Here is a 14,880-nt window from a genome sequence, read left to right on the forward strand (position 1 = left end):
TTACAGGAATGTTGATTTGATGCAAAACATAACGTTTTAGGCAGGTTACTGTTTTGTATTGTCTTAAGGAAATGATTTTGGGGGAAATTTTTAAAAAATGTTCTTCATGGTAATTATGGCAATTATAAGGTCTTAATGAGCAACATCATTATTTAAATATAAATTTTAAAAGTATAAATTGATGAATTATAATTGTATATATTTATGGGGTACAAAATGATGTTATAATTTATGAATACAGTGGAATAACTAAGGCTAATTAACATATTCATCACCTCAAATACCATTTTTTGGGGTGAGAATATTTGAAATGACTGCCTTAGCAATTTTGAAATGTACAATACATTATTTACTGTTTACAGCGTGGTCACCATGCTCTGCAATATGTATCTCAAAGGAAAGAAAGTTTATTTTTTCTGTCTAATTAAGGCTTTGTACTTTCATTACTCCATACTCCCCAACTCTCCTAGCCTCTGCTAACTCTACCATTCTGCTGGCTGCTTCTTTGAGTTCTGTTGTTTTAAATTTCACACATAAGTGAGAGCGTGCGATACTTGTCTTTCTTCGCCAGGCTTGTTTCACTTAACATAATGTTCTCTGTTTCTGTTTATGTTGTAGCAAATGACAAAATTTATTTTTCCAAGCTAAGTAAGATTCCATTGTTTGTATATATGTATATATACAAGATTCTGTTTATCTGTTGATGGAAACATAGGTTGATTCTTTATCTTGGCTATTGTGCATAGTGCGAATGCACATGGGAATGCAGGCATCCCTTCGACATACTGTTTTCATATTTTTTTGGGAAGTACCCAGAAGCGAGATTGCTGCATCTATTATTATTTTTAAAGATACAATTGATGATAACTAGTGAACTCTGTAGTCTTTCTCTTGCCATGTGCATCCCCAGGGAGTGTGTGAATGTGAGAGAGGGATTTGGAGCTGTTCACTTTAGTGCCCCAATTTTAGTCCCAAGTCATGGACATCTCTACTGTTTGCTGTCCTATGATCCTGTAGGAAGGATCAACTTGGTCAGATATTTGTGACTTGGGCATTTAAAAGAAATTTGTTTCTGTGACAGTCCTTAGATGAAGCCCTAGAGGAAGTGGGAGTCTTACTTGATGGTGTTCTAGTAACAGAGAAGGTCTACTCAACCATATGTTGTGGGTGTGGGAAATTTGGTCATCAGAATGATTCTTAATAGGATTATTCTAAAACAACCAATTAAATTGTTGTGTTCTCAAAACAAGGCTTATGTTTTATGACTTAGTAATACACTGGAGTTAATATATTTCTTCTGTTTTATGTTTTTCTTTTTTTTTTTTGAGATGGAGTTTCGCTCTTGTTACCCAGGCTGGAGTGCAATGGCGCGATCTTGGCTCACCGCAACCTCCACCTCCTGGGTTCAGGCAGTTCTCCTGCCTCAGCCTCCTGAGTAGCTGGGATTACAGGCACGCGCCACCATGCCCAGCTAATTTTTTTTTTTTGTATTTTTATTAGAGACGGGGTTTCACCATGTTGACCAGGATGGTCTCGATCTCTTGACCTCGTGATCCACCCGCCTCGGCCTCCCAAAGTGCTGGGATTACAGGCATGAGCCACCGCGCCCGGCCCTGTTTTATGTTTTTCAATTAAATTTGTAGTAGATTTGTTGTCAGGATGAGCGTTTTTACAAAAGTATAAAGCAGCTTCATAATCGTAAAATAGTTTTTGATGTTGTGTCAGCTGAGTAGATTAGATTTGTTTTTATTGCTCTAGGATATAGAATTTGAAGAGATAACACTAGTGTACTAAAGCCAGGGGATGATTCATTTTGACATTCAGCAGGTGTGAAAGGCTGTGCATGACAAACACTAAACACATTTCTCTAATCTTGATATAGCCTGACCCTATATTTATTTTGAGTTTTAACAGCCATTGGGTGCCTTTAAACACCTGACTACAATGTAAGCTATTTACCTGAACATCCACATAATTAGAGGATTTAGTTCATTGCATCTTTCTGTTAGGCCCAAAGATGTTCCCTTGACCCTTTTGGACATTTTAAAAATTAGTTTGGCCTTAACTCTGACTATCTGCTGTCAGCCAATGGGCAGTTAAGGTATAGGCCCATCAAGTGGGAAAGATTACCGCCTGCCTCTGTTTCTACCCCTGCTTGCATAACTGTTCTTGGAAAGTGTGCCTTTATTTGACACAAATTCTTAACATTTTATTTTATCTTCTTCTAGGGTACATTAGCTCAGGCTGTAAAGAAAGGAGAGTGGATCTTGTTGGATGAGATTAACTTGGCTGCTCCAGAAATACTAGAATGTCTGAGTGGTTTGCTTGAAGGATCCTCTGGATCCCTAGTGTTGCTGGATCGAGGAGACACAGGTAGCACTTGAATCCCTTGGGATTTGACATGGTGTCGAGCCCTATGGCCACTTTAGAGTGAGAATTTATTTATTTATTTTTTTGGTTAGAAGGATGACATGGGCCTCCCAATGGAATTTGTTCATTTCTTAGATATTAATTTTGAACTGTTTTGGTATGGGGAATGTAAAGAATAATAATATAATTTGACAAGGTGTTTGGGTTGTGGATAATAAACACACTTACAAAATAACAGGTGAATGGTTGATAAAAGATAACAGTGAATACATATACCACAAAAGACTGCAGTATAAAATTAGGTTGTATATAGAGGCCTGGAAAATGATTTCAGTAGGGTTTCAGAAAAGACAAGGATGGTGTGAACAGCCAGCACCAGGCTGGCTGGGCCTGAGGTTCTGTGGAGTTAATCATACCTTTGTTGAGAATTTATAATTTTCTCTTACAGAGCCACTGGTTCGGCATCCTGACTTCCGTTTATTTGCCTGCATGAATCCAGCGACTGATGTAGGCAAAAGAAATCTCCCACCAGGAATAAGAAACAGGTGAGGACATGGCTCTTAAGAGTCTTTCTTTTTTGCAACAGGTTCTTGCTCTGTTGCCCAGGTTGGAGTGCAGTGGTGTGATCTTGGCTCACTGCAAGTCCTAGTTCAAGCAGTCCTCCCACCTCCCACCTCAGATTCCTGAATAGCTGGGATTACCAGCACATACCACCACACCTGGCTATTTTTTTGTATTTTTAGCAGAGATGGGATTTTGCCGTATTGCCCAGGCAGCTCTCTAACTGGGCTCAAGCGATTTGCCTGCCTCAGCCTTCCACAGTGCTGAGATTACCAAGCCTTCTTTTCAAGATTCTCTTTATTTATAGATTGGTAATATTAATGTAACCAAACTTTAGAGCAGTGCTTGAAATTTCTTGGCCTCTGATAGAGGAATCTTGATTTCCTGAATTGTGGTATTCCTCTACTTTGTGCAGGTGGTAGGCATATGGGAATCTCCAGAACACTGGAAAAATTTTCCCTTTATGTTACTAGTATGACAGTGAATATTGTTGAAAATAAAAATCTTTCCTTTCTCAGATAATTTTTTGGCTATTAGCAAAATTTCATACACAGTATAACAGGAAAACATATATCAGTATGAGTATATTTTAGGAGCACAGTCCTTTTTGGATGAGGCTGATGATCTGAAAAGGCCTTTTAAGTTTCTTTCATTTTTCATCACTAAGCACTGACATGAACAAAGTACTTAGTTGTTGGTGTTTTATGTATGTAACATTTGGGAAAAGACAAATGACCAGATTTATTGTTGGTAACCATTTACTTCATTTTTAGTTTTAAAATAGCTTTAAAACTTTATTAGATCTCTCTGTTTGTTATAAAGTAACAAAAGCTTCTTCCGGAAGCTTTAGAAACTACATTAAAGTAGTTGTTTTCTTTTCAACTATTTTGTTTTGTTTTTGATGGTGAGGGGGCTTGTTTTTTGTTGCACTTACTTTTTTGTGACATGCAGTTATCATAAAAAAACACCTGAAAATGAGAATAATTAATTCTTATTTTTGTAACTTTTTCTTCTTGTAAGGACTATTCATGGAAGACTTACTGCATAGAAGAAGCAATAATGATATATTTTTGGTAATGGTTACATTATCCTTTATGATCAGTTTCTTTCTCAGGTTGAAAGACATTTTATACTACAAGCAGTTAAAATGAGCTGACATAGCTTCTTCTGTTTCATGTTTTTTCTATTGTCAGCATAGTTATTAACTTTCTAAAAAGTGTTTATTATTTATTGTCTTACAGATTCACAGAACTTTATGTAGAAGAATTGGAAAGCAAAGAAGACTTACAGGTTCTTATTGTAGATTATCTGAAAGGATTGAGTGTGAACAAGAATACAGTGCAAGGAATCATAAAGTAGGTTCCCTTTGGTATGTCTTCATAAACTCTTTCTCTGAACATGGAAATGTGCTACTTATGCACACACACAAATAAGTATTATTTTTTACTTCTAACTTGAGAAAACTGATGGCAAGATTATTATTTAGACTCTGTTGTAAAGTTGAAACCTGATGTGAACTCCTTCAGGATTTTTAAAAAAAATTACTTAGAAAGCTATGAATCACCACCTATGAGAATATATATAAACTATCAGATAATGCTTTCCTAATTACATTTATATCCATGGCTGAGAGTTTGAATTCTTGGAGATGTGCATGGCTTGCATTTTGATCTGTCTTGAAGAAGGTTACTTTCCTTTCTTTTCTTTCTTTTTTTTTTTTTTTTTGAGATGGAGTGTTTTGCTTTTGTCGCCTAGGCTGGAGTGCAATGGCACAATCTCAGCTCACTGCCACCTCCGCCTCCCAGGTTCAAGCAGTTCTCCTGCCGTGGCCTCCCAAGTAGCTGGGATTACGGGTGCCTGCCACCACACCAGCTAATTTTTGTATTTTTAGTAGAGACGGGGTTTCTCCATGTTGATTAGGCTGGTGTTGAGCTCCTGACCTCCAGTGATCTACTCACCTTGGCCTCCCAAAGTGCTGGGATTGCAGGCATTTTGCAATATAAATATTTGCAATTTATATTTATATTGCCTTTTGCAATATAAATTTGCAATTTGTATTTATATTGCATTTTAAATATATTGCATTTTGCAATATATTTATATTTATATTGCATTTAAATATATTTATATTTATATTGCATTTAAATATATTGCATTTTGCAATATAAATTCACAATTTATATTTATATTGCATTTTAAATATAATATACATATTATATTTGTATTGCATTTTGCAATATAAATATAAATATTGCAAATTTTCTATTTGCAATATTTATACTAGCTATGTGGGATATAGGGAGAAAAGGTTTAATATAATTGATTGTGTCAGGTTTGGAATTATTGGAAGCTTAGCCTAACAAATAATAGAGTAGTTGTGTGGCTTGGTGCTTTAATTTGAGACTGTTATTCCTGCTTTTTTTTAATGCCATATGGGCAGTGTGCAATCTTTTGTGTCAGATAACCTCAATTCTAGCATTGGTTCTTTGAGAAACTAATTGTGTCATTCTGGGCCAGTGACTTAATTTGTCTGTTCTCTGGAAAAAAATATAACATGTAAAGGGATTGAAACAGGGTAATATTAGTGTTTTACTGTGTATTTGTGTGTTTTTTTCTCTTCCTTAATACAAATATTTACTGAGTGCCTTGGTGCTAGGGATATAGCTATGAGTAAGACAGACAAAATCCTGGATCTTCTCATTAAGCTTTAATTCTAGAGGAATAATATGGGTTGTGATAAGTGAAGAGAAATTACATATAAAGCTGAGTAGGGTTTAAGAAAATGAAGAGTTGGAGTTCTATTAATTTTTTGATTTTTTTTTTTTTTTTTTTTTTGGTGGAGACAGGAGGTTTGCTTTGTTGTGCAGGCTGGTCTTGAACTCTTGGATTCAAGTGATCTGTGAACGTTAGCCTCCCTAAGTGCTGGGAATACAAGTATGAGCTACAGCACCTGGCTTTGAAATGCTATATTAAATAGATTAGTCAAGGAGGCATTTGTTTAGAATGTTTCAGAATGGTTTTCCACACCACACCCTAAATTGGAATACTCTTTTTTAGCCAAGAATATTTGGACAAAAGTATAAATACATATAGTTATGATTCCAGATGCTAAAAGTAAGCTTTTATAAGTGCCTTATTTTATCTAAAGAGGTAAGGAGATAAACTGAGGCCCTTATCAAATACTGATATTTTAAGTAGTACATGTTCCTTATATTAAAAACCCAGTTCTGAAACATAGATTATTTCTACAAAAGAAAAAGTATTTTTTAGACAGCAAAGAGGCAAGACAAAGCCTGTTTGGTCAGGAACTTGGATTTCATCTGTGATGCATACTTGGTTACATTTGATCTTGAGGTGCTAATTGATCATGCATTTCACAAAATGCAAGACATTCATGTTTCAGTCTGAAACTTCCCATCCTGTCATCACCTGGACTTCTAAAGTGTGGTAGTGACAGTAGTATTGGCCGTCATATCTTCCTGCTTTTTAACATTTTGTCAGTATTGATTATAGCCATATGAAACACCATGCATTGTTTTTTCCGTGTCTTTATTCATCCCCATTTTAGATTGCACAGGAACTTTATATTCCCCTTAAGCTTGAGCAGACTCTGGAACACAGAAGTTTCTCACTCTTTTTTTTTTTTTTTTTTTTTGAGACTGAGTTTCACTCTTGTTGCCCAGGCTGGAGTTAAACAGCACAGTCTCGGCTCACTGAAACCTCCACCTCCTGGGTTCAAGCAATTCTCTTGCCTCAGCCTTCCGAGTGGCTGGGATTACAGGCATGCACCACCATGCCCAGCTAATTTTGTATTTTTAGTAGACACGGAGTTTCTTTTTTTAAAATTTTTTTTAGACAGACTTTTGCTTTTGTTGCCCAGGCTGGATAATGGCACGATGTCGGCTCACCACAACCTTTATCTCCCAAGTTCAAGTGATTCTCCTGCCTCAGCCTCCCAAGTAGCTGGGATTACAGGCATGTGCAACCATGCCCGGCGCTTCTCACATCAGTACCTTTTTGCTAGAGAATTACACATTGTACTTCCCAGTTTCCATAAAGAAATGGATAGATCTTCATTTTATTGTTTTGAAAGATAGCTCTCAGCATGTGAAAAGTAGATTTAAAAGAGACTGAGATATTTTGATTCATGCCCTAGGAAGTTGCATGCAAGCATGACCATTTCTGCATCTAAAAATGTTTGGATTTTCTGTAGAGAATTGATAACAATGGATACTTAGTAGTAAATAAAATGACCTTTATTCTGTTTGTAGCTTCTACACAGCTTTGCGGAAAGAGTCTGGGACCAAATTGGTGGATGGCACTGGCCATAGACCTCACTACAGCCTTCGAACTCTGTGCCGGGCCCTGCGATTTGCAGCCTCCAATCCATGTGGCAGCATTCAGCGCTCACTCTATGAGGTCTTTCTGAAATCTGTTTGACAGGATATGCGCTTGATGAATGGGTTCATGGGAAGGAAGGAATAGGGATGCATATGCCAGGATGCCTGTGCTTTCCAGTTAGTCATATCAGCCCAGAATACTTCATACCAGACCTACCCTCCCCTTTTAAATTAAATATTTTACTTTTTATCTTAAAAAATTTTTTTTTTCTTTTTTTTTTTTTTTTTTTTTTTTGAGACGGAGTTTCGCTCATTACCCAGGCTGGAGTGCAATGGCGCGATCTTGGCTCACCGCAACCTCCGCCTCCTGGGTTCAGGCAATTCTCCTGCCTCAGCCTCCTGAGTAGCTGGGATTACAGGCACGCGCCACCGTGCCCGGCTAATTTTTTGTATTTTTAGTAGAGACGGGGTTTCACCATGTTGACCAGGATGGTCTCGATCTCTTGACCTCGTGATCCACCCGCCTCGGCCTCCCAAAGTGCTGGGATTACAGGCTTGAGCCACCGCGCCCGGCCTAAAATTTTTATTTTTAATTATACATAGAGACAGGGTCTATTACTATATTTAAATATTACTATATTAAAAAGTTGGGAAGCAGCATCACCCAAGAGGTTAAATTTTGTTCCAGAAATAAGTTTGGTTGTTATTGCAGAAGGTCACTTAGCATTATGCATATTTGTGTTTTCTCTCTAGGGTTTTTGTTTGGGTTTCTTAACACAACTTGACAGGGCATCACACCCAATAGTTCAGAAGCTCATCTGTCAACACATTGTCTCTGGCAATGTCAAGAGTCTGCTAAAGCAGGTATATTCTTTTGTTATTTTGGACTTGTTATACATGAAAGGCCGAATTACCAAATTTTCAGCTGTTTGGTTTTTTTTTTTTTAACACATAAATTTTTAATTATAAAAGTAATCCGTTGCGAAAAGTTTAAATATTACAGAAATGTGTGTTTAGATGGTGAAAGTTTCCAATAAACATGCTCTTTGGAGATTTAAATACTGTGGATAATCCTTTCCAGATAAATTATATGATGTGTATATTTTATTTTCTTACATATCCAAGTTTTGATATGTGTGTGTTGATTTATTGAGGTAAATTCTAGTATGTATTTAATGTAAGTGGGACTGTCTCCTAAGAATATATATATTTTTTTGAGAGACATAATCTTGCTCTGTTGCTCAGGCTGGAGTGCATTGGTTTAATCTTAGCTAACTGCATCCTCTGCCTCCTTGGGTCAAGGGATTCTCTTGTCTCCGCCTCCCGAGTAGCTGGGATTACAAGTGCACGCCCCCATGCCCAGCTAATATTTGTGTTTTTAGTAGAGACTAGGTTTCACTGTGTTGGCCAGGTTGGTCTTGATCTTCTGACCTCAAGTGATCTGCCTGCTTTGGCCTTCCAAAGTGCTGGATTACAGGTGTGAGTCAACATGCCCAGCCCATAAGAATATTCTGTAACTTTCCTTTTTGACCTAACTGAATCTTGTATTTATTTCTGTTTTATTTACCAGAGTTCATTGTGACATGCCTTCTAAGGGCCACATAGCATTTCACTGGATGGGTACACCATAATTTCACTATCTACATAGTTTAATTACACAGTTAGTTATAATCTATGCCTTCTGGTTGATGGTTGGGCCTTTTTTGAGGAGGGTGGTAGTGAGGTCACTATTATAAACAATAGCCATTTTGGATTTGACAGGAAATTACAAAATAGCACATGACTGAGAGAGGCTGAGAGAAAGTGGCTCACAATCAACATGTAAATTGGCCTGTTTACATGTTGATTGCTTATTCATTAGGAAGAGAGAGCCCTTGGGACTTGGGGGTTTCTTTGGACTCAGTCTTTCAAAAACTCATACAAGTAATAGAAGCGTAAATACTTTTGGCAAATTGTAAAAATATTGAGAAAAGACTCAGGTTTGCTTTTACTATTACTATAATCAAATAGTAGTCTTTTCCAGTTGCTCATTTTGTGTGTATGTGTGCCTTAGGGTGTGATAGAAACTTAAAAATCTCCTTTCCCTGTTTCCCCCACTGCTTCTCAACTCAACTGAGGAGGGCCTAGACTTGTAGCTTGAAATCGGGCGACCAAATGCTCTAGAAGAGTACTTTTCCGTAGTTATAGATTTGACCACCATTTAACCATTTTTTACTTATAAAAATGGGAATTTGTATAATCGAACCAATAACTTACACCATATCTCAGAAAAGTTATGCCGTCATCCACAATATTATTCTTAATGGGCTAGTTGCTCTGGAAAGTCAATTTTATTTTTAATGTCCTCTAGGGGATCCAGAGTATAATAGTGCAAAAGCTCTTTCCTTAGTACAACACTGGCCCTCTTTTTGGAACATGGTTTATAAGAAATTCATGTTTTTGATGAAAATTTTTAGAGTGGGCATTTTGATATGTGAGAGAAGAGGACTGATTCATAAACCATTTGGGAAATGGTTTTGATTCCAATTGTTTTTTCCCAAACCTACCTACTCTACTTCAGCTTTAAAACCAATACATAATACCATTTTGTTTTCATTCCTCATAATTTTATGTTCGTATTTCACCCATGGGTTTCAATGTTGAAAGTACCCAGAATAAGACAGCTTGTTCAACAAATAGCTCTTTTCCTACTCTGAAAGAATGCCTTAGTTGTTGCAATTGTGGGTTATTCCTTGAACTTCTGTGTCTTTCAGCCTATTCCAGAGCCAAAAGGAGGTCGGCTTATCCAGGTTGAAGGCTACTGGATTTCAGTGGGAGACAAGGAGCCTACAATAGATGAGACGTACATTCTGACATCTTCTGTGAAGCTGAACCTGAGAGATATAGTCCGAGTTGTCTCTGCAGGGTGTGTGGGCTTTTTTCTTGCTGCCCCGGATTTGCTGCAGGCATAGGCATTGATGACAGTTTGGTCTGACTTCCTTAACTTTCAAAAAGCTTTATTCTTATTCTTTGGTCAAGTGAATAATTACTTACAAAAGTCAGTACTATACCTTTTTCCTGGTAGGAAACATTGTTTCTAGTTGCAACTTTGGAGGGAACACTATGGATGCAGATAATTTTAAAGTTGTCTTTTGTTATTTTGCTGATGAATATTTACCACAAATTATTGGGTGAATGAGTAACAGTTCTCCTTTCAGTTTCTCACAAGTGTTGCCCGCAGAGTTGGAACTGCTTTCCTCAGTATTTTTTGAGGAATAATGTTTACAGAGAAACTTCTCAGTGTATGGGTATAAAAATCTTGTTTTGCTTCTTGAAATTTCCAGAAACGTAAAAAGAAAAAAAAAGAGAAAAAGTGCTCTTTTAATGATACTGTTAAATGATGTAGTCATTCTGTTTAAAAAACAACAACAACAAAACAAAAAACAATACTTGACCAGGCGCAGTGGCTCATACCTGTGATCCCAGCAGTCTGGGAGGCTGAGGTGGTTGGATCACTGAGCCTAGCGGTTTGAGTCCAGTGTCAGCAACATGGAAAAACTCTGTCTTGGCAAAAAATACAGCATTTAGCTGGGCTTAGAGGTGCATGCCTGTAGTCCCAGCTACTCAGGAGGCTGAGGTGGGAGGATCACTTGAGCCTGGGAGGTCGAGGCTGCAGTGAGCTGTGATTTTACCACCACACTTCAGCCTGGGTGACGGTGAAACCCTGTGTCAAACAAAACAAACAAACTAATACTCAGTTCTGGTTTCTCAGCTTTGTATTTTTTTTTTTTTTTTCAAGTTGCTTAATTGGCTAATCTTTTACAGAACCTATCCAGTGCTGATTCAGGGAGAGACATCGGTTGGTAAAACAAGCCTTATCCAGTGGCTGGCTGCAGCTACTGGCAACCACTGTGTGCGTATTAACAATCATGAACACACGGACATTCAGGAGTACATTGGTTGTTACACATCTGACTCCTCAGGGAAGCTTGTCTTTAAAGAAGGTAGGGTTAAGATTCCATTCCATGGACATAGGTGTTCATTCTTTCAGACACATTTCCCTAAGTAATATTTTTCTTCATCCTTTCTAATTGTGGCACATGGATCTTTGCTGTAACAGCTGGCTTTTCTTGATGCCTGAGCTATAGATAGTTAAGGAGGATGTACAAGGTGCTGGCTTTCTTTAGGTTCTTACTAATCTTGCTGGCTGTATATAAGACTAGAGCCAAATTTTTAAGATAGGGGTTGAACTGCTGCTTCATTTTCTTTTTATTTTATTTTTTTTTAGAGATGGGGTTTCATGTTGGCCAGGCTTGTCTCGAACTCCTGACCTCAGGTGATCTGCCCGCCTTGGCCTCCCAATGTGCTGGGATTACAGGCGTGAGCCACCACACCTGGCTGCTGCTTCATTTTCTAGGGATTCAGAGAATGGAGTGAGTGTTAGCCTTTCCAACTGAGGCACATGGACCTTTGTTATAACAGCTGGCTTTTCTTGATACCTGAGCTACAAATAATTAAGGGGCGATGCATAGGTGGCGTGCATTCTTTAGGTTCTGTTAAACTTGCTGGCTATATATAGGGCCAGATTTTCAAGAGGGGAATTGAACTGCTGCTTTATTTTCTAGGGATTCAGAGACTGGGGTTAGTGTTAGCCAAAAGGAAGTTGGGAATAGATACGAGAATGTGGTGATTTAAATGAAATTAGACTGCAGGGAAAAATTAAACAAGAAACGAAGTATTTGTCAGCCTTGGCTGTGGGGAAAAAGGGGACTATTTTAGTTGAAAATTGTTCCTCCTCGATCTTCAGTGTCATAATTTGTTTTGGGGCAAGACTAGCTGCAGAAAGTAATTTGCTTTGAAATTTAATGATAGCCTAGGATTTGTTGATTTGTACATAACACATTTTAAAACTTTGGACTGATTTATACGCTAGTTTTTGGTGTTTGTTTCTTCCTAGGTGTTCTTATTGATGCCATGAGAAAAGGCTATTGGATTATTTTAGATGAATTAAATTTGGCTCCTACTGATGTGTTAGAGGCACTGAATAGGCTGTTGGATGATAACCGTGAATTGCTTGTAACAGAAACACAGGAAGTTGTTAAAGCACACCCTCGGTTTATGCTTTTTGCCACCCAGAATCCTCCAGGACTTTATGGAGGCAGAAAGGTATGTAGCATTTGTCCCCTTCCTTCAATTTGTTACATCAGATCGTAGATTTTTCTTAGTAAGAATGAGATGTTTTTACCTCTATTTTAATATTTTATGGTGAATGCTAGAGCCTCCATATTGGAGATTAAAAGGCACCTTTTACCGTATTCTTTCTATGCTTTGCCTAGGTGCTTTCTAGAGCCTTCAGGAATCGGTTTGTGGAATTGCACTTTGATGAGTTACCTAGCTCTGAGTTGGAAACAATCTTGCACAAGCGCTGTAGTTTGCCACCGTCCTATTGTAGCAAGTTGGTTAAAGTCATGCTGGATCTTCAGGTATTTCATTTCCTTATCACTGAGCTTAGTTTCAAATGGAATGTGTTGATTATATTTGGTGATCAAAATCTCATGGCTTCTTTTGTTAGAAAAAAGAATCTGTTTATATATTTTTCCAAGTAGAGGTTTTTTTGTTTTTCTTTTCTTTTTTTGGGAGAGACAGGATCTCACTCTACTGTCCTGGCTAGAGTGTAGTGGCACAGTCATAGCTCATTGCAGCCTTGACCTCCTGGGCTCAGGTGATCCTCTCATCTCTGACTCCTCACTACTTAGTAGCTGGGACCGCAGGTGTGCACTGCCATGTCCGGCTAACTTTTTTTTGTAGAGACAAGGTTTCACCATGTTGCCCAGGTTGGTCTCGAACTCCTGGGCTCAAGGGGTCCACCCACCTTGATCTCCCAAAGTATGGGGATTATAGGCGTGAATCACGGTTCTTGGCCTTCAGGTAGAGGTCTTTTAAATGCTTCCCACTAATATATATTTTTAGTTTTCTTTTATCGATCAACAATTTGACATCATTAAAAATTTTCTGATATTTACATATGATTTTGTATTTGTGTACAGTATTGAAGCATTTTGTTTAGAATGGAATTTGGCTTGGGAAAACTGCAGTTTACGGTTTTTAAACGGATATAGTCCTTCAATGGACATAATTTTAGAGATCCATTCTTTGTGGCTCCCCTTTGTCAACTGCAAAGCTATAGCTGATCTTTAAAAATTCCATTTATCTTATGGGGTTAAAAGTATTCTTTATCAGAAAGTATACATTGTCAAACTGCTTTTTAGAAAGCTAATAATAATGAAGACTCCTACCATTATGGTCCCACATTGTTTCACTAATCTTCCTGCATCTTTGCCACCATTTGCATTACTATTAATCATCTTTTTGTATGTCGCATAAGAAATGTGGAATTCCATTTTATATTCTTAACTTAAATGTGAATTTGAACATTTTTCTTCAGAATATTTACATTAAAAATTATTCAGTGGAATGAAATCATTTTAATGGGAGAGTAAATTTGTTAGGAATTTTATATATGTTGTACTACAGGCTTACTATGCATTGCAGCTAATGTCCTTTTTCATTTGTTTTCATACTTTAACAGTCCTATCGCAGAAGTTCGTCAGTGTTTGCTGGAAAGCAGGGCTTCATCACCCTTCGTGATCTGTTCCGATGGGCTGAAAGATACAGATTGGCTGAGCAGACAGAGAAGGAGTATGACTGGCTGCAGTACTTAGCCAATGATGGTATGTTTTCAGTCAGATGTTCTCAGTATATAGTTATGTTAAATGTTGAAACTTTTTATTAAAACAAATCTTGCCTCAGATTGTGATTGATGTATACATTTGACTAGGTATTCCAGAGAGCCTGTTTCCCTCCAGTTCTAACTGCTTTTGTAAGTGATCTTATTCCTGCCAGCCTCCATGCTAATAAGGACTGGTTGCTAAGGTCTTCCTACTCTTTGCTTCAGGTAGCACATGTGGGAGTCAGGATATGGGCATAGCCTCTTTGGGAGTTTAGGCGGATGGTTGATGGTAGCTTTGTGGGCCATTTTTCTGCAGTGTCACCACAGATAGCCTGGCTAGTGCCTTACAGACATACAGAAAACTGATTTGTCAGAAAACATCAGCATTCTGAGAGACAGAATTTATATAATCTGAGACTCAGGTTGTGTTGTTTTCTTTTAATGCATGGGAAGAATTTGTTACTGTTTGTGATAGGATACAAATTGTTTTGGAATTTTCCTATTTGAAAAGTCCTGATGAATGGGCTAGTTAATAAGTAAGAAGAGTATATAAAACTAGTACAAGAGATATTTTTCTCTACTTGTAAAGAATATTTATGCAGAGGAATACTTCTTTTCTTTTCTTTTTTTTGGCTACGCAAATCAAAAGGAGAGAAAAACTTTTTGGCCTGGCGTGGTGGCTCATGCCTGTAATCCCAGCATTTTGGGAGGCTGAGGCAGGCTGATCTTGAGGTCAAGAGATTGAGATTATCCTGGCCAACATGGTGAAACCCTGTCTCTACTAAAAATACAAAAATTAGCTGGGTGTGGTGGCGCACGCCTGTAGTCCCAGCTACTCAGGGGGCTGAGGAAGGAGAATTGATTGAACCTGGGAGGCAGAGGTTGCAGTGAGCTGAGATT

The 14,880-nt window shown here is 37.8% G+C and overlaps 1 protein-coding gene across 3 annotated transcripts in view; it reads left to right on the forward strand.

Moving 5' to 3' along the window:
* Positions 1–14,880, forward strand: part of MDN1 (midasin AAA ATPase 1) — a 168,256-nt gene that overhangs the window by 53,591 nt on the left and 99,785 nt on the right. For all 3 annotated transcript variants that reach the window (XR_010336665.1, XM_064360839.1, XM_021665546.2), the window contains exons 18-27: positions 2,229–2,373; positions 2,819–2,915; positions 4,173–4,286; positions 7,203–7,350; positions 8,025–8,135; positions 10,025–10,176; positions 11,076–11,254; positions 12,208–12,416; positions 12,587–12,733; positions 13,840–13,981. Coding sequence is in view for 2 of the 3 variants with exons in the window: in XM_064360839.1 (XP_064216909.1) it covers positions 2,229–2,373; positions 2,819–2,915; positions 4,173–4,286; positions 7,203–7,350; positions 8,025–8,135; positions 10,025–10,176; positions 11,076–11,254; positions 12,208–12,416; positions 12,587–12,733; positions 13,840–13,981 (1,444 nt within the window). In the remaining variant the exon portion in view is untranslated. The remainder of the gene's footprint in view (positions 1–2,228; positions 2,374–2,818; positions 2,916–4,172; positions 4,287–7,202; positions 7,351–8,024; positions 8,136–10,024; positions 10,177–11,075; positions 11,255–12,207; positions 12,417–12,586; positions 12,734–13,839; positions 13,982–14,880) is intronic.

Source organism: Aotus nancymaae, unplaced genomic scaffold, assembly GCF_030222135.1.
Source record: "Aotus nancymaae isolate 86718 unplaced genomic scaffold, 86718_ANA_hifiasm-v0.15.2.pri h1tg000040l, whole genome shotgun sequence".
Lineage (NCBI taxonomy): Eukaryota > Metazoa > Chordata > Mammalia > Primates > Aotidae > Aotus > Aotus nancymaae.